The sequence below is a fragment of the Accipiter gentilis genome, chromosome 10 (genome assembly GCF_929443795.1).
Source record: "Accipiter gentilis chromosome 10, bAccGen1.1, whole genome shotgun sequence".
Lineage (NCBI taxonomy): Eukaryota > Metazoa > Chordata > Aves > Accipitriformes > Accipitridae > Astur > Astur gentilis.
In genome coordinates, this window is record NC_064889.1 from 12,997,455 (window position 1) to 13,020,747 (window position 23,293).

The following is a 23,293-nucleotide window of genomic DNA, read 5'->3' on the forward strand; positions in this document are numbered from 1 at the left end:
CACTATTAGTTAGCTGTAGAAAAAGTTGATTGAGTTTTAATGGGTGCAGAGTTGCAAAGTCTCTGACTTCTTCACTGTTTAGTAACAGACTTCAAAAACTGATATGAAGTAGTTCAGACTGTTATGCTTATAAGAACTAGATAATACATATTCTTAGAGTTCTACATCCTTTAAATATTTACTTTTTAAGAATCTTGAAATAAAAAATTCACAAAGTAAGTATTTACTTGTACCTCTAGTGCATGCTGTATTTTGTCCTTTTGCTTTCCAGATTGAGAGATAGTGCTGCTAATGCTGGAAGTGCTGGTTTCACAGATCTGCTCACCAAGAAGAGTATCTTCTGGTAACAACGTCTCTGCCCACAGCCGACAGATGCCATCAAGACATGATGTGAGTAACACATTACAGACCAAACCCCTAACAATAGACATATCAAGGTTACTACCCAATGTAATTAAATTAGCTATATGGACACAGCAGAAATTAGGGGATTATACAAGTATTTAGTAGTTATCGTTTCATCCAAATTTCTGCCTCTCCCCTAACTAAAGGTTTTATATTAGTAGGGATTTTTGGCATGCTGATAAACCCATAGATTATTGGCAAAAGTGCATGTGAACACAGAATGGTTATTATTTGATAAATGCAACAGTTATTATAAAACTGCAGTTATGAAACTGCCTAAACTATCTGACTTGCTGAGCTATGTGAAGAATGCATAAATTTTACTAAATAATGAAAAGTGAAATTGAACAGCTAATTAAACACCACTATATACAACAAGGTGCAGAAAATAGCTTACTAAATGCTAATCATTTAAACAAGCATTTTATTTCCAATGTCATAGCACCATTTGGTGAAGACAAAGCCTTACATCCATGTTTCCTCACATAACTTGAGAAGGTACTGAAGTTTAGACCATATTTTAGAATAAATCTCACCTGTTAACATGACTATCACTATTGCACTAGGTAATACAGAAGCTTATGGGAAGATGTTGATATGTTTTATTTCTTGAAAGTATAAGCAGAGAAATCTAATCATGTTCTTGATGGCCAAACTTCAAGCAGAGTGTTAAAAAATACTTGGTCAAAGGCTTGCTTGTTTTTTTTAAAAAGAAAACTTCCAAACCTGGGCATGTACTTGCTAATGTTACGCCATGAAAATCCTGTCACTGCTCGAGGATGCGCCAAATAAACAAATGAGAAGTGGACAACCCCTGAGCATTTTTTCTTTTCTTCATTCTCTTGGGGCAGAAGAGATGACTTCCAACCAGTCATAGGATACCAGACCTTTAAGAGGCAGTCATCCTATGTAAAGCAATAAAAAACATGGGATTAGCTAGCTATAATTACGAAACATCACAAAAAGAAGACCCCAAATAATAAGGAAACTTCATGTCTAGTATCTTTCATGAAAACTTGATCTGTGTCCCAGAACTATTTGCAGTTTTTCAGACAACCCATTTCTAAGACCACTTATTTCATTGATGGTCATCCTGGAATGAGTTACAGGACTGAAGAACTATTCTGCTGGCAACACTCCATTCCCATAGGGAATTTTTCTTCCAGTCCAGTTGGCCCCCTACTTTTCTCTTGGTTCACTATGCATTTTCTGCATAGCACATATGCACACTTAAGTTCCATGTCCATTTCCCTGAAAAGATAGAAGCCAGAAATAGACTGCCACTCACGCTACAAATATTAAGCTCATTAACAGTCAGTTTCTCCACTGAGACAATTCATACTGTAACTCCCTGTTGGCTCCCATACACAGAAAGCCTGACTTTCATGGAAAGCACTGCACCTACTGACCACAGGCACACAACAGAGGAGCAGATGTGTATTACAACCTTCCCCTCCACCAGGACAACCTATGCTACCTTTCTGGTTTGAATGGTTGGGCACCACTAACGTAATTAATTGAAACAAAACTGAAATGCTAACACAGCAATAGTACAAATCCTGATAAGTGAGACTGGAGTATGACTATACCGATGTGAGCTACGGGCAACATTACTATTATGACAACAGTACATTGTACACAGCTGGATGCCATATCCCTGGTTTTCAGGACTTGCTTCTGGAGATACAGAATAAAGTAAATAAATGAATAAATTATGAACCTCTAAGAGTGTGAATAAAAGATAGTATTTCCTGACAAGCATCACAAAGTACAGTATCTGACCACAGGTTCTGCAGGAAGAAAGTCTGACAGGCAGCCCTGTTAAGAATTATGATCAAAGCTGTGTATCTCATGAAACAACTAATACAGAGCTGTCTTACAGACAGAAAATTACTTCTGGAACCATCTGCCTCACCTACTTTGTCAAATGCTTAGCTATATAGAAGTATATTCACGGGAAATAGAAATATGGAATGAAGCAAATGTTTTGATAATTTTCTAACCACAAGAATTCTAAATGTAATATTTATTAAGGTGTTGCAAATACATTTTTAGTCATAAAATAATGCAGCTCATGATTCAATTGTCCTCTTTAGTAAGCGTAAGAAAACAAAGGTCCCAAAAATTCATCTCATTTTTCAACTGACATTAAGTGCAAGCAATGAATGCTTACCTACCCAGACTTGAAAACCAAAGGGAATCACTTAAATGAGAGGGTGACATCAAAGAGAATTATTAACTGAAAACTTAGCTTGAATAGCAATTTAACAAAAAATATGCCAAACTGAAATAGAAGTTAAGAATTGGTAATTGAACCCAGAATTCACTAAATAGAAAATATTTTAAATTATCCACTGAGATATGCATATTATACCAGTTAAAATGTGTACATGTTCTATCATAACGATCTAATATTTATCTTCATTACTTTAACAGAAGTAGAAAAATATGTTTATGCATATCTGAAAGTTCATCTAAGTATACTTTATCTAAAGCATATATGTATACAAGCCTGTATCACTGTCACTGTATTTCCAGGTTGATTCTCCAGTATTCAATAAGAGTACACAGCTAAATCCAATTTCTTGTGCTGAAATTCATGGAATTGCATGAAAATACATCATTACACGAGATGATAATTTAACTTAGCTCAGACTACAATAAAGCATATAGTCCAGCACTATTCTGTATTACTTATTTACTTTATCAAACAAATGCAAAACATTAACATTGCAAACACTTATTTACTTATTCTTTTTTTTGTCCGTACCTTCCCAGCTGTTGCAAAGTATTCACCATCAGGAGACCATGCCATCAAATGTACTGATACTGCAGTCCTAAAGAACATGGGAGTAAAGTTTTAAGTTGTAAGTAAAGTCTATTTATTCTATAGTATTATTCCACATGTATTCAGTTGAATAAGTATTACTGTTCATTATTTAAATGAAATATATTATTCTATGTTGTTGCTTTATGCATACTTTAGAAATAGCAGAAGCATAAAAAGTATTTGCCACAGCGAAACAAAATATTTAGTATTTTCACAGTTTTACAGAAAAACAGCCCATAAAATAAATTGTTTTAAGTACAGCAAGCCTAGGCTAGATCTGATGAGATCACAGAAGTGAAGTTTGTCCCATCTGCTCCTCTACTCCCAGTGAAGCCAAGACAAATAGTAGGAAGGAATGAAAATGAAGATCTTTTAGATAATTTGTGATACTATTTGACTGACTACAGCTTATGGTTCAGCTGTCTGAAAGAGGAAAGCAGCCTATACAGTGCTTTGTGGGAACAAAATGTAAAATGGCTTCAAAAAAGTCAAGAGAAAACAGGTTCATAGGCAGCTGCTTCCCAAGTCTGCATATATATAAAAATGGCTGATCACAAAGCACTTCCATAATATGGATCTCAAATAGAACTGGGTAGAAGGGGTCTCAGGACCCTCTTCCTAAGATTCAGGAAGCAGCTCTCATCTTTCAGTGGAGTCTATCTGCCTGCTACTGCTCCTCTGTTCAGTCTCATCCAATATCTCAGCACTACTTTCAAAGATGAGAAAACGGGGACAATTTTTATATGTTACCAGTGCTACAGTTTGGGTAAGCCTTTGACTAGGTTATCTGATGATAGGTCACTTGAAAAAGTGAGGAATTTCTATTTGGAGTAACGTACATTGTTTGAATTTTATGGTATTTTAATCCGATTTAAAAGCTCATTTTAAAATATGGGTTTGGAGAGAAGATAGGGTTGATATATGAGGTGGCATTACAATTTGTCTTAAAATAAAAATTATCTCACTCACTTGCACTGCCAGACACATTTCCAGTCATTTAGAACTGGGAGAACTTTATCATCTTTGATCTGATTGTCAGGATCATCACCTTCTTCTTCTAGAATGTCACTAGATGGAGGGGCCCACAATTGCAAGAAGTCAGTTGCTGTCAGCAGCCTGTTACCTGAAAGTAATATCAAAGCTGTGAAACCAAGATGATGCATGTATATTGAAAGACTAAGCCTGTCATCATATTCTGTTGATGATTACTCAAAACAGGTTGAAAACTCAACTTTGTAAAGTCCATTTTAATATGATAGGGTATTCAGTCATATTGTATAGCTGCTTTTATTAAAACATTTTGAATTTATAATACCTTTTAAGAAAGAACATCAAGGGTTTTTTTGGTGACTTCGAATGATAAACGATATTTAACAATGAATGTTGTAGATGCTAAATAGCCATTCACATCTCTAATAAAGATGCATTGTTAGACATCTTATAAATATCTGTGCCCAGGTACACCGCTCACTTTAAATGTGATAAAATTCTATTTAAATGATTATTAGTGGTAATTTAAGTCAGTTAGCCACTTAACATTGTGATTCCCAAACTAAGATCTTGCATAAGAGAGACAAACAGTTGGCACAGCATCTTCAAAAACGCTAACTGTGGCCTCACATTTTATGCAACATTGCCTGAGAACAGATAATCTATAATTTCCATATTCATGTTCTCACTTTATTACAATAAAAATAAAGTGTTCAAGTTCTTCTAACTACAAATGTTGAACAAATAACTTCACAAACTTCACATTACCTTGAGGGTCCCATGCCAGGTTGTAAGTCATAGAACTGAGGAAGAATTGCCCAGTTTTAAGCCACTGACACTTTAGTTGCTGTAGTTAAAAACAGTAAAGAATTAATTCTCACATCAACAGCAAAGTGGAAAGTTATTGATATTTCTTTCTTTCTCTCAGAAATTGCTATTAAGCCTGTTGCAAAAACCCAGGACCCAGCGGTAGATTGTTGAATCTAGTTTTAATAATTTCTTTAATTGTTTTATAAAAATTAAATGCATCACAGAGTGCCCTGCAAGCCAGATCTGGTCCTGTCACACGTACAAATATGTCTGTAGATTACTTTAAACTAGTTAAGTCATACTTTCATAACAACATACGGGATGGCAGTATAGATGCAACAAAGATTGTGAAACCTGCTTGAGAACATACTTAATGCTTGAGTGCTCGACCACGGCTGTGCTGTTAAACACAAGTCTGGGTACACGTCTACAAGTCTAAGTCATATTTCTGTACCACAGATCTGACAACCTCTTCAAGTTAAAGAAACACCAACTTGTCACCATGTCATTCTAGTATGAGATTCAAGACCAAGATGTTGTGAACTTAGGAGTGCAGTTCCCAGTTTGATTCACGCAGAAGAAGATCCAGTTTTATTATGGATGGTGGAAAATGTTTATCCATTAGTCTTTTGTGTGCCCATGTAATATAATAATAATATAAATAATAACTAGCAGACAGACTTTTGCCTCTTCTAAAAACCTAAAGCAAATTACAATCATGAGATACATACTTACACAATTTCTTTTATGAGAATTTATACCAAGTGGTTCAAATATGCAGACAGCATTTCCATATGATGCTGCAATCTGGAAAAAAATAATTCAAGACTCAAAACATAAGGTTAGGAGATAAGTCTAACCGCTTTTTAGTATTCCAAAATAGCTAAAGAATTTCCAGCAACATGTGCCATTGTTCAAGAAAAGTGAAATTAATGTAAATGTCATTAATTGTGTTACAGGTATACTTTCTTAAGGAAGTTGAGAAATACATACTTCCGAACAAGCCCATCTTTAAGATTTTAACTCTAGGTAGGAAAGACATCTTGTTCAGTGGGATAAATGCTGTCAATCAGATCTAATGTATTCTTCTAGAGTAACTACTGCTAATGCATAAGGGAAGGCTGATGCCTTCACTACTTCTGCTCATGTTTCATCTACTTCACAGCTAACTAATAAATTAATTATTAGTGTCTGGGTCTCAGTGTGTTCCCAGATTCCATTCACTAAATAATAATTACAGGAAACAGGAAGAAATGAAATTCTATTTTGAACAGTTAAATACATTTTGAGGGGAGACAAATGGTAAACAGAAAAACTGAAGTACTTATACCACTGAACCCCGCTATTTCTTTCACTCACTTATTTCACAGAAACCTCCATACACCATATGGTCTTTATGAGGAATTTATCTGGTCACATTCCTAATACTCATATGGTTATGAGTATTTTTGACTACGTTTAAAATTCCTTTTTCTTCCTTAAAAGATTTCTAAAAGAAAGACTGTTTAAATTCTTGCCATTCAGCATCTGGTTTCCTTAATAGAGAAATGATGCAAAAGTTTCACGACATTTATTATGAAATCTTATTTCTTCTTTGGGGGAAAGGGAGCGGCAGGGGGGGGAGAAGGTTGCAACAACACACTCCCAAAGAAAAGAACAGACTGTGAATTCAGAGTCCAGAATGCAGAACCACCCAGAGGTTCATGGTGATCTTGCAGGGGCCACCTATGCAGCTGGAATCTCCTCTCTTCCAGTCCTACTGGGAATGCACTGCTGCAGTGCAGGGGCCCTGGCCAGCTAAAGCTGCCCAAATCCTAACTAGGGCTTTCTTAATACCGCAACCAATTTTTAACTCACTAATATTAGGCAGGGACAACTGACAAACAAAATTTGCTCAGTGCACTACCATAACTCATAGCAAATTTTTTTTCTCAGCAATCTAAACTGTCTCTTTAGCACTGTTTAGGGATTAAAAATAAAACCCCATAGCCAGTCCAGGGGCCATGAAGTTATGACGGCTGATACTGTAGCACTTCTAAACACATTAAACATGCCTAAGCTTTTCTGAAAGAGAAAGTATTCCTAATTCATTACTTTGCAGGACACACAAACACACACACGCACATATGTATGTGTATATATATGTATACATGAATGATTTATCCATGTCTTCTTTAGCTAGATGAAAGAATACAACAATGCAGACAACAATAATTTTAGTAGCATTCCAGTTCTGATACTAAACTGTAACTAATACATATTCCCACATTTTGTGGGACCTGTTATTGCAGGTCCTGGAAAGAAATAAAAACCAGTGTTATAAGATGACTCCTGCTTCCCCCCACCACAAAATTACTATTAAATTGAAACAATTCTCTAAGTAATTCAAGAGGTATTACTCAGAAAGTTATATATCAGTAAAAACTGATCCTTGTCATGAAATTGACTCATTAATACCATTAATCTATTATGTTGCTGTTTAATTATTTTGAGTATTCGATTTTTTTTAATTCTATACAGGTTTATTAAAATCCTTACCCTGCCTTGTCGTTGGGAGCACTCCACACAACTGACCTGGATGTTTCCATGTTTAGCACCAGGAATAATTTGCACACATTCAAAGTCATTTGCCAGAATAACAATGTCACAACCAGAGCCATATGCCTGAAATATTTTTTAAAAGAAATACAATTAAAAATGTATTTAAAAAACTAAATACTTATTAGATGGCTTACACTTTTGAGAGATCTGTGAAAATCTCCTTGAAACAAGATGGTAGTATGTAGCAGGTTTAGTCCCCATCAATACAGGAGCACCAGCAGAATAAGCAACAAGTAAAAACAAAGTAGCAAAAGAGACCTTTAAACCTTCCAGGGTTTAAATCATGCAAAAAGAAACAGCAAAAAACGAAACCAAACAAAAAACCAAAACAAACCCCAAACTTCTTCTAGAACTTAAGCTCTGTGTGTACTTTCACTTTTGGTTGTTTTGTGTATTTTGTTAGGTTTTAGTTGCTTGTTGTTTTTTTTTTTCCTCCCCTCCAATTCTTGTTACCTCTTAGAGCAAGGCAGCCAAGAGTTTACTATTCAGGTGCAATTATTAAATTTGCATATAGTTTTCTTAAATATATGTGTCATGCCCCTCTGCACCTTTTTTCATTTTTTTAAGAAAACTAAGTGATTCTTTTCTATAAGAATCCAATTTCTGGGGTTTTCTGTGTTTTAATAAGTGCACATTACTATAAGACTAGAAACCAACAAAGATTTGTCTTGGATATATTGTATCTTGTGCAATACACACTACAGTTTAAATAAATTGTATAAGAATAAGTTATAGAACGATAGCTTGCAGCACTTTTTATTGGCAGGATAAATATATATCTGTCTGCCAACCTTTCACTTGTCCTCGTATGCCAGAATATTCTAAAAAGTTTAATCACTCCAGATGATTTGTTCCACTGAACTCCCACATTCAGGCATAGAAATCCCTCCCCAGCACCAACCTATCAATAAGCTTTTTTAAAGTAAACCATTACAGCTAGAAGTCTCTTTCCTTAAAGTAAGTTTTCCATTGATTCCAATACAGTAGGCAGAAATTTTACAACAGCTGCATTAAGCAGGGGGTGCATGTCCTCAACAGTCAATTTCAGATGGTACAAAATTACTCTGTCATTTTAACTTGTCCCCTGCTTCTTTCACAATAATTTCCAAATTACTGAGTCCTAGCCCTCTCCTCCGAGGTCAATCAGTTTAAAGGCTACCTGTATTATTTTTGAGAAGTATATGAGAAGTTGTGAGTATTTCTATAGATTTACAGGATCAGTGGCCATTGATGGGCACACTAAAGTAATGGTACAAGATAACCACGGGAACTAGAATGGACAATTTATGTCTCATGACCTTCTATGTCTACTTCTGATCCTCCTGGGAAGGAGCAACAAGTGAGAAAGTCTGAAGAAAAAGGCCTAATTTAGTGAAAGTACAATCACTGCTAAAAACAAGAAAGGAACAGCAATATAAGCAGCAAAGCAGAAACTCAGGCCTCAGAAATTAACACACCATACAACTGCACGCACAGAAATGAAAACTGCATACAAAACATAGATTGTCTAAAAGATTTCCAAGGTCATCTCACAAAAATAAAGTAGTGATCCAGTATTGTCTGATTTCTCAAGCCCACAACTGTTGTTCTGGGAAGCTCTGAGGAACTGATACTGGAGTTATTCACAATGTAAGCAGGAAGGGGGGGGGGGGGGGGAGGAACCACCACAACTGCTAAACGTTGTTAGAGGGAGATTATCTATGTAACAGAATATCCTAGCTCCTTGATGACTAAGCTATGCAATTATTAGACCCAGTCTGGAAAGGAATAAGTTATTATTAAAATGAAATAGGATTATTTCCAGAAAGTAAGAGAAAGAAAGATGAGATTCTGAGATAAGTTCTGGCACTGAACAGAAAGTCTTTTCATTTTGTTGTTTTCCTATTTTTTATTTTGGAATTTGTTGCAAAACAAACTCCACTAGTGGTGTGGAATGCTGGGCAGGCCAGCAAATGTTCACAAGTAGGAAGGAAGAAGATGGAGACCAGGATGTGAATGCCTATAAGTAGACAGGAAAATAAAAGCAGCTCCTCTTGTTCCAATAATTTATTCAGAATTCTTATGTTTACAAGCAATTGATTCTCCTACTATTACTTCACAGGGTGAGCAATTAAAATAGCAACAGTCTGCCTCATAACTACTGATACAAACCTACTAAAAGACATGATTTAAATTGTTATCTAATACAGTAAAAAATGTTACCGATCCACTTCAAACGAGGACTTAAACCTTTTGGATACCCTATTTTTATATTGTTGGTATTGATAGTTTGACTTGCGAATTTCAAACCAAAGTAAACATAATTTATCACTAGTTGCAATCCTGTTAGCAGGAGATATGGATGTGTGTCTCAGAAGTGATATAGGGAAAGGAAAAGACTTCTCAACTTTAATTTCCTTATGGTTACTGTTCTTAAACATGCATGTTTGTAAGTGTGTGTATAGTTGATAATGTATGAAACAGAAAATATTTTATACTTGGGTATGTCTGTTGACTCTGTGAAGCAAAAGAATTTAGCGTCTTCCTTTTTTAAAGTTTTAGTTTCTCTTCTCTCCTGTCCCCTACCCACACTTCTTATCATAGCAACAAGGCAGTGTTTTCCCAGCTAATTATACAATTTAGCATATTTTTCTAAAGTTAAGTACAAAGGTCGTTGTGAATTAAAAGGGTGGTTTACAGTAGAATTTTTTCTTGAGAGAGAGATCTCTTTCCTAAGTGAAATCATTACTGTCACTCATGTCCTTTCTACTCTTTGCCTGTGTTTGGCACTGCACCAACAAGTGACTCAGCACACCTAAATGTCCTAAGCCAACAGAGAGGATCTAGTCTGTTAGATACCTTAGTCAGAACACGTTCCCAACTGCAGGTATCAGCCTTCAGGTTCTTTGAGGAAGTGCTGTCTCTTGGTTCTGGGGTCATTTTCTCAGTGTAGTTATTTATTTTGAGAATGTGCCTCATTTCTTGAAAGTATATTAAAGTATATTTACCTTAAATCTTAAATTTACTTTAAGAAGTACATTTATTGTAACCCCACCTTCGAGAAAAGGTGTCCCCTTGTTTTAAAACAAGTATTCACTTTTTCACATTTATAGTCTCCAAATTTCTCAAAACAGAAAAGGTCAGTATACTTTTCTGTACTGAAAGACATTTCCATATTTCACATTATACCTCTAAATACAAGTTTTCTGTCTGATTACTTTTATGAGGCTTTTCTAATACACTCAATATATTAATATGTTTATACTTGAACAGAACACATTTCTACTAAATCCTCTTCTCATTTTGTCCTTTCACTCCTTAAGCTAGTAATGCAGTTGAAGCACCCTATGTTGGCAAAAAATATGGAAGTGTCATAATATTTAACATTAGTAGTTCCTTCTTGAGAATTCGGCAGACAACATCTTCAGAGAGATCATTCATGCCACCACAGGTCTATCCTGCCAGAATAACAGTGGCCACAGGATTTGGAGAACTGACTAACAACCTGCATAGCCTGATAAAAGGAATGGAAAATTGGTAAGCCATACAAAAAGGAAAGATGGAAAAGAAGATGCTGAGATACTGTAAGGGATGGGAGCAGTACAGAGGTCTTAGCTAAACAGAATTATAAGCAGTCACTGAATGAAACAAGTGCAGTAAAAACCACCCACATGGAGTATCTGCCAAACCATTTCTAATGTCACTGATAACTTCAAAGAGAAAATTAAATGGAGTTGCAAAACTGCCAGAATGCAAGGATGACTTGCAGGATCCATAAGCAACTAATAAGCTGTAGTTTGCCAATGTCTGCTCTGTCAAGATCTGGGACCACTGAAATGAACAATGACAAGGCTCTAATTGAATGCAGGAACACCAGACAGAAGCAGGACATTGTGTCCTACTGTAACAGTTTATGCTATAGCCTCAATTTTCAGATAATATGAAAGCAGCACGTGCATCTCTCTTTTTTAGCTGCCCAAGTTTTCCAGTTTGGTTCTCTAATTTTAATATTGAGCACTGGAATTAACAGATAGGGAAACAATTATTCCTTCACATTCTCATCTTGTTTTTTCTTTATATAAGTAATTTTCTCTGTGTAAAAAAATGATTCTTCTCTTTCTATAACCTGCAACTCTTTACAAGTTTGGCGTAAGTGAAATAGACCAGAAGTCCTCAAGCCCCAGTGTGTACTATTAGGGGTACACAGACATTTCAAGAGGCTAAATGATGTGGAAGAATCACAATCAGCCCACAGTGGTATTAAAAATGAAGTTCTTAAACATCTAAAATTACATATATTAATTAAAATCTGTACTGAAACCTCAATTAAAGCCTCTATTGGCCTTATGGTAGTCCTCCAGTATAACAACACTCATCCTTAAGTTTCTGGATTGGATAGTGAACATAGAAGATGCAGAAATTCCTCCACCTTCCTATTAGCAACAAAGACACCTGAGTTCTGAAACATTTAGAAACTGTCATCAGTGGACACAACACTTACACTTCCCTCCTCCCTCAGCTAAGTACTAGTAGAATTACACACACTTAGTGAAAACCGCAAAATAACTGAAAAAAACCCCCAACCTGCTACTAGCCTGTGGGCTGTACAACAGGCCTTCCTAAACTGACATTTGAGATGAATTCATTATTAAATTCTTTATAATATGCTTACACACAGAGCTTCAGAGAAAAAAGAACATAGTAAGGATTCAGATGTTAAGTGTCTGTAATCCAGCTCACATAAACATGACACAGTGGAGAACAATATATAAGTAGTAATAACAGGGATTTGCAAATAAGGGTTTTAAGAAGTAATTTTTCAAGAAGGATGAAGTAGAGGAGAACCCTACACAGCAGAGAAAACCTATTCTCAGTTGCTGTATCTTGTGGACATAATGGTGTGAATGAAGATTTTGCTGTTTTCAATGAGGTAAAAAAAGTTCATGTGGGTGTGGGAGACTTTCATCTGCAACAGCTTCTGAAATTTCATTACACGCAATTCCAGGCCAAGTGTCAGTACTGGCATAGAAGATGCCAAGAAGCTTTTACTTTTAAAAAATGAAAAATAATTAATTATATTTTTTCACTTCTATCAGAAAAGTTCTTTTGTAGAGAGACCCCTAAAATCTGATATTCTGATTTTTCATTAATAATGTTTAGAGTTCTGTATTTTATGCATTTAGTGATACCTCTTACAAGAAGTCATGTAACACTAGCCAGAGCCGGGAGTTTTTATATTTCTAGAATCTAGCCTTTAGGTAATTGGCATACCTATGGATTTATTTTTTTTTTTTAAACCTAAACTGACATAGAAACAGCTACATTCTGTTCAGAGTTTCAGGCGGGGAAAAAACAACCCTGAACTTGGACAAAAGGCAGAAGTCATATAAACAGAATCAGAACAGCTTGTCTTCTTTATTTGAAACTACCTTACTCCACAGAAAGTCAGGTTGGTAACATAGATCCCACTCAGAGGTTAGGGTCAGTGACTGAAATTGGCTTAACCTAAAACAGCTGCTTAACAACAAACCCTAAATGAAATCAACCATGGTTTGAAAAATGCAGTTTACTACCTTGAAAAACTTACTAGCTGCCAGTTAGGCTATGAGGTTCAAGTAACATAACCTTCTTCTCTCTAGGCGGGTTGTGTACTGTAAGGCCCTTCCGTATAAAGCTCAACTCAGACCTTCTGTAAGCTCATTTGTGAAACACAGTTAACAATATTTGCTGAAATAAGAACATGAAGCAACAGCAATTTGAATCGTGCACAGAATTATTACCAGAAATGACAATACCAGAACTTCTGTGATTTAGTACTTAAATGCTTTGCTTATGCAGCGTCCCTCCTGGAGCTCAAAAAAAGGGAGGCTGCCTGGTAGCAAACAGCATTATGAAGCTATTTCACTTCTAATCACCCTTCAAACAAGTTTCCCTGTGTATTACCCACTCTACTAGACTGGGGACAATACAGCTACAACATCCACAAGCCAGTTTGTTATCCAAACATCTCTGTCCTTCATCCCTTATTTGGGAAATGCTAGATGTATGTCAGGATTGCTGCAGGCAGATGTGGGAGCACAGGGAGGAAAGTACACTATGTGCATTTCAGACAAAAGACTGACAAAACCTTTGTAGACAACCTACAGCAACTGTCTCTGTTTCTTTGGATTTGTTTGCTTTACGGAGCCACTAATACTTGTTTTTTAGCAGGGAAAGAAAAATTAATGCCAAAAATATTTCTTTCCCCCTTCTTATTCTCAGGATAACTAGATGACTTTCACCAAAGCTTTAAAAATGTTAAGGCAGAACATGTTATCATCTTAGCTCTAGCTACACTGACTCGGAAATTAAAAGCTTACCTTTATTCCCAACAAGGAGTCATGTAAACAAGCCAAGAGCAAACCGCAGAGGAAAGGAAGGATGAAGAAGAACCTGAGAATTGCAGTGTCCCTAATCAGGTCAGAAGAAAATGTGTTCCTTCTCTCAGAATCCCAAGATTGCTGGAGTTAGGCATCTGAAGAAAGTTCACGTTAAGAGGACATTTCTTCTCCTCCTCAAAAAAGGAGGGACTAGCTCAAAACTATTGACTAGTAAATACATATATACATGTACCCAAGCCATTATTCTACTGTTAAGTGGAGTAACTTTAACGTGATTCATTTCTGCACACAAAAAAGTCGTATTTTCAAGTCCCTGTGATTAATCAGTCGTAGCAATTTTGAACTAGTTCTCACACTTTTTAAACGAATGCCCTAACATCAACCAAAACCTAAGCAAGGACATGCGCATACAAACAATGGCTCCTCTGCCACAGCCTAACTTCATATGGATTCATATAGCACAGCACATAATGTGTAGATTTCCCTTCTTGCCTTTTACTGCTCTGCTTCTGCTGTGTTCTAGAGGCTGACAGGTCTTGGGTCTTAAGAGCACGTCTACAGAGTCAGGCTCTATCACCAGTACAGATGATCTCTTGCCTAAAATGCAAATCCGGCTTCAGGATCTGAGTTAAAGTTATGACTCAAAACAGCTTAACAGTTTGGGGGGACGAAGCTATGTCAATACAGCGTTACTGATGTTGACCAACAGAATATAAGGTCAGGCACTAACAAAAGTGACACCTGCAGTGGGATGGTAGACTATGATGCTACTGAGAGTCACACAGGTGACTAATTTCCTAAGAATCTGGATATAAGACCCCAAACTGCAAGGAGATGTTTTTTAGCTGTACAGTTTACTATAGGATCAAGGTCTAGAACAACAGGAAATAATACCACAAATATAGAGAAAGGAGAAAAAGGGAAGAAGAAAGTTACAGATGTGGAAGTCCAGAAGATACATTTATTAAAACATACTTATCCCTTTAGTTCCTTCTTTACTGTATTATAAAAAATTGGATGCAGCAGCCAGAGAAGACAGTGAGGTCTGTTATACGCAGTTCCATAATTAACATGCTACCAAATGATTCTGCATTTTTTTGTAAAACATGACTTTGGTTCCTGGGAAATTGTTGTATAAACCATAACATATATTGTTATTCATTTTTTATGTTAACAAAACTGTTCTGAGAATTAGCGTAAAGTTGTCTTTTGTAATACCAGTTGATTGACTTTTCAAATCGTCACAGTAAAAAGAAACATTAGAATATGAATATGAGTAAATGACTTCTTATATAAATATCAAAAGTAACAGAGGTCCCTTTAATAGCAGTATGGCTATATAGCAGCAGATCAAGGAAAACAGACAGACATGGCACCTTTTATTTCTTAAGACTTTTAAGCACTCATTACTGAAATTAGACATCTGTGATAATCTAAAGTAAGCTTTAAATGTGTGACAAGTCTGCTGACAGTTACCTTGTACTGAAAATGATGCTTTGTATCATTTAGCTTGGAATTGGTTGGTGCCTGGGACATAATCCTATAAATGTTAATATCAAATCTAATGAAACAATTTATTCCCAAATAATAACACACTGATTAGATGACAGTGTGCAAAACATTGCATAAGCTGATCACTCATTAAAATCAGAGAAGCATATCATAAGCTAAAAAAGCGGAAATTGACATTAGAGTAGACAGAAAGGGCCCGTGGATGCTAAACTGATTTTATTACATACACTCAGGAAATGTCAAGAGTTCAGTAGTTTATCTCTTTCGATTTCTTTTCTGTTCCAGTTTAAGAGGAGCATTTGACAAGTTTGTGTTTTATTAACCACAGTAATTGAAGCCAAACGGTCATCGATAGTGGACAGGCTTCTTGAGAAGCCTAGCGGAACAGACTACGTTCTCTTTGCAGGAGGACGATGCGCACACGCACACGAGAGAAAAGAAGAAAAAAAAAAAAAAAAAAAAAAAGAGTACCCAGCAAAATGTGGGGACGCACAGTTCGGGGGTTTCCCTGGCTCCCTACTCGGATTCGGAGGATCCGCGGAGCGCTCGCCAGAGGTGACGGCTGCACCCGCGGGTCCCAGCCTCCATCTGCAGCGGCACCCCGGGAAGAGCGAGGAGCAAGGCCCCTCCCGGAGGGCGTACGAGACGCTGACGCTCCGCGGCGGGGTCACGCCAGTCTTCTCCCGAGCCCTGCTGTCCGGGAGCGCCCCGAAGCCCCGCAGGAGCGCTCCCGCCCCGCCCCACCCCACCCCACTCCACTACAAATAGGCCGGCTCTCACCCAGCGGCCCTCGGCTCGGCTCGGCGCACCGCCCCGAGGCCCCCGCTCGTAATCCCCGCCCCGACTACCGCGCTATTTCCGACCCCGGTCCAAGGGCCCGCAAACCACCCTGCCCGCACCCCGCCCCGGCCCGGCAGGTTAATCCCCTCCAGCCCCTCCCACCGCTCTCCTCGGGCCTACCGAACGCCCTCCCCCCTTCCCCCACTCTCGCCCGCCTCAGCCCGGGCGCCCCCGCCTCTCCCCTGGCATCGCCACCATTACCGTGAAGGGGATGTCCTCGACGCTGCCCACCGAGTAGCAGTTGTCCCCGGGGTTGACGGCGCCGGTGAGCACCTGGTGGAGATGCATCGCGGCTCCTCCCCGCTCTCCTGGGGACGGCAGCGCCGCGACCGCCGCCTCCGCCGGCAAGGAGCGGACGAGACCCGGATGGCTCCGCGCTCCCGCCCGCCCCGCGGGCCGAGGCCCTGCTCGCTGCCGCCGGCAGCGCGCGCGCGCGCGCTCGAGGGAGGGCGGGCAGGCGGGCGGAGAGGCGACGCACGCGCCGGGCAGCGCCTGAATCAGGTGAGGCGCGCGCGCAGGCACCGCCTCTGCGCGAGCAGCGGCCGTTGAGAAGGGCCGTTGTGCGCGCGCCCGCGAGGCAGTTAAAGGGCGGGGGGGAGGGTGGTACAGCCCAGCCTGTCAGTGAGAGGTCCGCCGCGAGGGGCTCGAGCCGGCAGCTCCCCGCGCCGGGCAGCCTGAGGCGGGCAGTGTAGCGGGGCAGAGAGGAGAGCGCTAGGTTTAAAAGAGAAAAAAAGGGAGGGACGGCTAAGGAGCAGGGGGATGCGGTGCGCTCGGCTGATGCCTCGAGGTGAGACGGTGGCAGGGTGCCGTACGGGGGCGGGAGGGAGGAGAAAGAGGAGTCGGGGCGGGAGGGGTGGGGGGGAGTGGGGGTGGATTTATCTGGTGCTGCAGCGTTCCGGCCGTGAGGCGGGCTGGGGAGGCGTGTCCCCCGAATCAGGAGCGGTAAGTGTGCTGATAGGGAAGCGTCTCCCGTCAGCGGAGAGGCTGGGCAGTGCCTCGCTGGCTGAGAGTCCGCAGCTGCACCGGCGAGCCGCGCCAGCATAGCGGGCTGTGAGGGGGTGTCCTCAGGCGGTCAGGTGCTCTGCGTGCCGCAGGTGCGGGCGGTGTGCTGCCGGTCTCGCACTTCGGCCTTTTATTAGTTATATGTAGTACTTCTGAGGGGGGTTTGGTTTTTTTTTTTTTTTTTTTTTTTTTCCGTTAAGGATCCTCCCGTTTAGGTCCTATCTCCAAGAGCTTATGAAGCTCTTGGGAATCCATGAGCGTCCCACCAGCTGCCAGTGATACTGCCTATAGCGGGTACACGGAGCCTACCAGCAGCTGCTGGCCAGTGTGCTGGCTGTGCAGCGCCTGTTTGATCCTTAAGCGGTTATACTTTAGTTATCGATTCAAGTATGGGGCCGACGTTACGAGTCAGAACTGCTTTGTGTTAGTGAGAAAGAGACGATGTTTCAGGGTCGTTGTAAATTTCCATTCACAGAGGGTTGGTGAGAAAATTACCACTAGTTGATACTGAAAGAACACGGCGAGGAGGTGGAGGACTGCCATGTTTGATTAAGGTGTTTGGTTGCATTTTATGCACATAATGTGACCTCACAGAAAATATGGTGAGGCTTTTGCCGCTTTGTTTGTAATAACTGCCAAACACTGCTGAAAACAAAAGCCTTTACATGTGCCTATCCATTTCTGTCTCAGAGGTGTGAAGAAGGCTGGATCCTGAAAATTGTTTGGAAGGGATTCTAAACTCTGAAGGGGAGTGAGAATTACTCTGTATGCAGTGTGTCATGATATAAGGAAGATTCTCCATTTTCTTGTGCTAGGTCAATATGGTAGTCTTGCAGTTGTACCACTGGTGCAATAACTGAAGCTGCAAAGCTCAATCTCCTTGAAAGTTTACGGCAGTTTTGGCTGAGTCAGGACTGCAGGATTCATCTCGCCGTATACTGCACTTGAAAGTGTACATCTCTTGTAGAATAAGTGAGTTTTCGCAGAATCTAGAGGTAAATGAAGACATACTCAAGTTATCTTTGAATAGAAACAATGTTATCATCGTAACACTTAAGATTTTTATCTACTCCCATGCTTGTTAAAGACAATCCCTTTTTAAAGGCAACAGTAGCTGGGGTGAAAGGGGAAAAAACCATTTTGATCTTCTGTTAACCTGGTTACATATGAAACCACTATGTAATGTTCATATGCTTCCACTGATACTTACTATTCCATAACTTTTCTGATTGAAGGCTCTTCCACATAGTATGTATGCTAACTTACAACTGATATTTATTTTTTCAAATTTATGCAACAGGACTTAGAGGCAAAAGCAGTGTGGTGTGGGTTTTTTGGTGTGTTTGGGTTTTTTTGTGGGTTTTTTTTTTGTTTGTTTGTTTGTTTTTTAAATGGGTGGAACAAAGTCCAACTGGTGTCTGAAAAGACAGCTGGCTTTTGAATTGGCACAGGCAGTCATAATATTAAGTAGCATGATAGGAGAACAGTATGATCTAAAGGAAAGCATTTTCCTTTCTTAGGTGTAGTAAAGCTATCTGGTTTTGGTAGCAAAAATTCTTAAGTGAAAGCAGAGAACCTGCAGGATCAGTTCAATCTTCCTGTGTAACAGACATGATGAGGGAGAGTTTGGGTTTTCAGCCCAGTCTTCTGTTACCTAATCTGAGTAAAACTGCCAGTAACCCTTGGGCATGCCAACTGTGAGAAAGACTTCCAACTTATTGCTTGGGTTGGTGAGAAACTTTTCACAGTGTTTGACTTGTGTGGTACTCTAATTCCACTGAGACTTTGCTGTGGAACAGAATGTGTGTTATCCTGAAGCAGGTAACATTCCTCTTTAAAGTAAAAATAATGCTAAATTATGGGTTTAATAGTAAAATACTTTCTTTGTGGCTGTGGAAACCTATAGACATGGCTAACTCTGTGCACAGAGCTTTGAGCAAGAATCATTCTGCAAGTATCTGCAGATAAGGCCTTCACGTTCTTCCTGACAACAAATATTTTCACCTGAATTTTGCTGACATTGTTTTATTTACCGTGATTGATTCTTCCATGTTAGTGACTTAAATACCTCGCATTAAAGTAATTTTCATTGCATGTAACAGTATTTCTATGTCCAAGAGCATGAAGCAATCTCTCGTGTGTATATATATATATTAAAAAAAAATAAAGAAAAAAAAATCTAAGGAGCCTTCATTCTCTTAATTTTTCCTTTAGTTCTTGACTATGTTGTTTCTTTGTTCAATTACTTTCTTTTTAACCCTAAGAAAAAAGTAGCTGCAGTGCTTCTGCTGGAGTCTGCCCGGGAACTCCCTGCTTTGGCTTGAAGTTAATTGGAATTGTGGGAGGGGAAGCTCTATTACCTCAGGAGAGTGGTTGCTGTATAGAATCAAAAAGTCTATTTAATTTATGCTAATTAGCTGCCGTTGGACCTGCCTTAAGTGGAGCTTTAAGAATGTGTTAGGAAGGCGGAGGGTACTTTGCTCTTGGTTCAGTCTAGCAGGATGCGTTAGATAACCTCTCAAGACCTTGTCTGCATCACGTATGAGGATGACTGTTCTGGTTTGCCTTCTGTTTCTCCAACTACAGAGAAAGGAAAAAAAATAATAAATGTATAGGTATTCAAAGGCTGAGACTTTAATCTTTTCTGCTGCTTCCAAAAAGAGAGGGAGGCAAAGGAAAGATGTCCAAATTTAGAAAACGGACACTGAACTATGCAGATGCTATGGAGAAATAACTTGGTTCTATTTGCTGTAGGAAGAAGTATTTTCACTTGGCGAAAGAAGGTGGTATTACACCAAATAATCAGAAGGAAATACCATGTTTTGATATAGAAACCATGATTATATGTACAAAAGTCTAACTATTTTTTCTAGATTTGCTTAGGGGTAAAAAATAGGAGAATTTTCTGCTTTTGGCAAAAGGTGGAGTATTTTCTGGAAAGGGAGAAAATTCAAAAGACTTTACTGTGGAATTTGCATAGAGAAGAAATCCTAAAGCACATGCAAAAGAAATGTGTTGCACACAGCCTAGGCAAAGAAATCATGACTCATAAGAGGCATCATGCAAGATAAATGCCTATGCTGGACTGCCTTTTTTTTTTTTTTTTTCCAAAGGTGAAATGCTGCACTCCAGCCTTGGTATCTTGAAACCTGAAGAACACACCCTGTTTCAACCACTCTACCAGTTTTCTGTGCTCCTGAAGACCTTTACCTTTCCACAAGAAAAAGACAGCTTCTGAGCACAATGCTTTTATGATTCTGTGAATATTTTCTTCATGATCCATGATGATTGTTTCAAATCTTCGCTGGGTTCTTGAATAAATTGTATTTTTCCCTTAAGAAAAGCTACTTGCCTGTTTTTCTCTAGAACTCAAATTCAGCTGTTAGCTTGGAGAACGTCTGTATCAGAAATAGCGTGGCCAGCAGGAGCAGGGAGGTGATTGTTCCCCTGTACTCAGCACTGGTGAGGCTGCACCTTGAGTACTGTGTTCAGTTTTGGGCTCCTCACTACAGGAAAGACATTGAGGTGCTGGATCATGTCCAAAGAAGAGCAATGAAGCTGATGAAGCATCTAGAGCACAAGTCTTAATGGGGAGCGGCTGAGGCAACTGGGGTTGTTTAGTCTGGAGAAAAGGAGGCTGAGGGGAGACCTTACTGCTCTTTACAACTACCTGAAAGGAGGTTGTAGTGAGGTGGGTGCTGGTCTGTTCTGTCAGGTGGCTGGAGATAGGATGAGAGGAAGTGGCCTCAAGTTGAGGGAGAGGAGGTTTAGGTTGGATATTAGGAAAAATTTCTTTACTGAAAGGGTTGTCAGGTATTGGAACAGGCTGCCCGGGGAAGTGGTTGTCACCATCCCTGGAGGTATTCAGAAAGCATGTAGACAAGGCACTTCAGGACATGGTTTAGTGGGCATGGTTGATGGTTGGACTTGATGATCTTAAAGGTCTTTTCCAACCTAAATGAATCTATGATAATATCATGTTCTTCAATCCATGAGATGGAACATCTGTTCTCTGCTGTCACTTTCTGAACTGTAATGCGGGGTTTTTTTGTTCTACCTTTGTTATTACTGATAATAACAAGATTTCCTCCGAAGCAATCTTAATTTCTGAACTGTTGTTCATTGTGTGCTTCTGTAGAAGACCTTAAAGGCATTCACTTGTGAAGGATGGTCACTTCTTCTGTACTCCTGAAAAGACCTTGCTACAGGACAATTTTTGCTTGGATATTTTTAAAAGATCATGTTCATGGAAACTGACAGTCTTGGTTCCTCAGGAGTATCCAAATGCTGAACACTTTTGGCAGTGCGTAAGTGTCTAAACATTTCCCCCTGTCTGGACCCTTAGTGGCCTGTAGAGTCATCACCCACACTTTCAATTTTAAATGATAACAAAATAAAAACCAATAGCATTAAAAATTGCAGCAAAAATGAAACTTTTCAATAATTCTTTTAAACTACAATCAGGTACTCATGGAGGAAAGAAATAATGACTAAAAATTCTAATTCCTTAAATGGTGGAATAAGGAAAAGGGTGGATAGTTTAAACAGCACAGAGGAGTTGAGGAGCTTATGAAGGTGCTGACTTTTTCCATGGCTAAGGAGAAAGCTATGTCTAGGAATGCTGTCTGTTAATTCTCTTCAGAAGCTTCAAGGCTTTTGTTTTCTTGCTAGTCTGTCTAAACATGATGGCAGTTCCAGACCAGTAGAATTTTTTTTTAGGAAGTGGGGTGGGATTTTTCTAAGAAATTATGGAGTTGTTTGGTGATTGTTCAGTTGTAAGTACTTAGATGCTAAGAAAGCAGAGACAGAATAAGCACAAATTACCTCTAGTAGTGATATCTGGCATGACATTGGACTTTAATGACATAACATTAAGTATTAACTAGTTCTATTGACTGAATTTATTCTGTGTGCTCTCTGCTAAATGGTTATGTTGTACAGAAATTTAGTGAACCTTTTAGTGAACAAACATGTTTAGAATAATGTTCTGAGTGTCTGGATCCCAATCTATGGTAGGAGGCACTGTTGTTTTAATATAAATATTTTTCTTGAGGCAAAAGAATTAATGCTTTGTACTCTTGCAGTTCTGATCATCTGTGTATCTTGCTTTATATATGTCTTTCAAGCACCTGGAAAATAGAATCCCTCCAGTGAAGTCACAAATGACTGGCTGCAATTAATTCTAACTACGTGTTCTTTAACTTCCACTCTAAATGATGGTTTAGTAGAATGACAAATGATTTTTTTTTTTTGTCAATTGCACACAAATAACTTTCCTGACATATGAACAAGCATTCTGTATCAGACTGAGTGTTCTGATGGCACTAGGCATATATGAAAGATGTTCTGGGGATCTTTTATTGAGGAAAAAAACCCCAAAACAAACCTCAGATGCATACTGAGTCATATTGTGCTGCAGCAAAGATTTCAATTCTGCATCTCTCCACACAGACATTTCTGTCCTTAAGGAGCTAATGAAAGGTGTTGCATGGGGTTTTGTAGCACAGACTCATATCGATGAACTGGAGGACACCAGTTCCAAGATTCCTATTACAAACTTATCATAACAGTGTTTTTAGGCAAAGACCAGATCTTCAACACCAACCCTTTTATAAATACCACAGGAACAATTCTGCAGTGAAGGCTGAGGAAGACTTGAATTAAAAGCCTTTCCGGGGAACTTAAACCAAAATATTTTGGATTTACATTTGTAAAGCTTATCATCATTTTAGGTTTGCATTGCTTTCTTAGTAGCTCTTGTACTGTGTCTTACTTCAACTTCGAGGTACCTTGTCGTGAATACATCCTAACTTTATAAGATAACTATTATTCTTCTAATGAGCTAAAGAATCTGTAAGGGAATGCTTTTTCTCTTGTGTTATTTTCATTTTGCTTTCCACGTGGTACTCTTCTTGAATTTTACTGGCACTTATGTAGATTATAT

General features: G+C 39.0%; 2 protein-coding genes across 8 annotated transcripts in view; one reads left to right on the forward strand and one right to left on the reverse strand.

The window, feature by feature from the left end:
- The window catches only part of DMXL2 (Dmx like 2), a 56,144-nt gene extending 39,378 nt beyond the window's left edge, over window positions 1–16,766 (reverse strand). For all 7 annotated transcript variants that reach the window (XM_049812867.1, XM_049812864.1, XM_049812862.1 and 4 more), the window contains exons 1-8: window positions 16,549–16,766; window positions 7,574–7,699; window positions 5,771–5,842; window positions 4,994–5,072; window positions 4,205–4,358; window positions 3,176–3,242; window positions 1,132–1,310; window positions 234–417 (exon numbers count right to left, since the gene is read on the reverse strand). In XM_049812867.1, coding sequence (XP_049668824.1) covers window positions 234–417; window positions 1,132–1,310; window positions 3,176–3,242; window positions 4,205–4,358; window positions 4,994–5,072; window positions 5,771–5,842; window positions 7,574–7,699; window positions 16,549–16,635 — 948 coding nt within the window. In that variant the 5' untranslated portion in view covers window positions 16,636–16,766. The remainder of the gene's footprint in view (window positions 1–233; window positions 418–1,131; window positions 1,311–3,175; window positions 3,243–4,204; window positions 4,359–4,993; window positions 5,073–5,770; window positions 5,843–7,573; window positions 7,700–16,548) is intronic.
- Window positions 1–23,293, forward strand: part of AP4E1 (adaptor related protein complex 4 subunit epsilon 1) — a 320,304-nt gene that overhangs the window by 224,038 nt on the left and 72,973 nt on the right. The gene's annotated exons all lie outside the window — the stretch shown is intronic.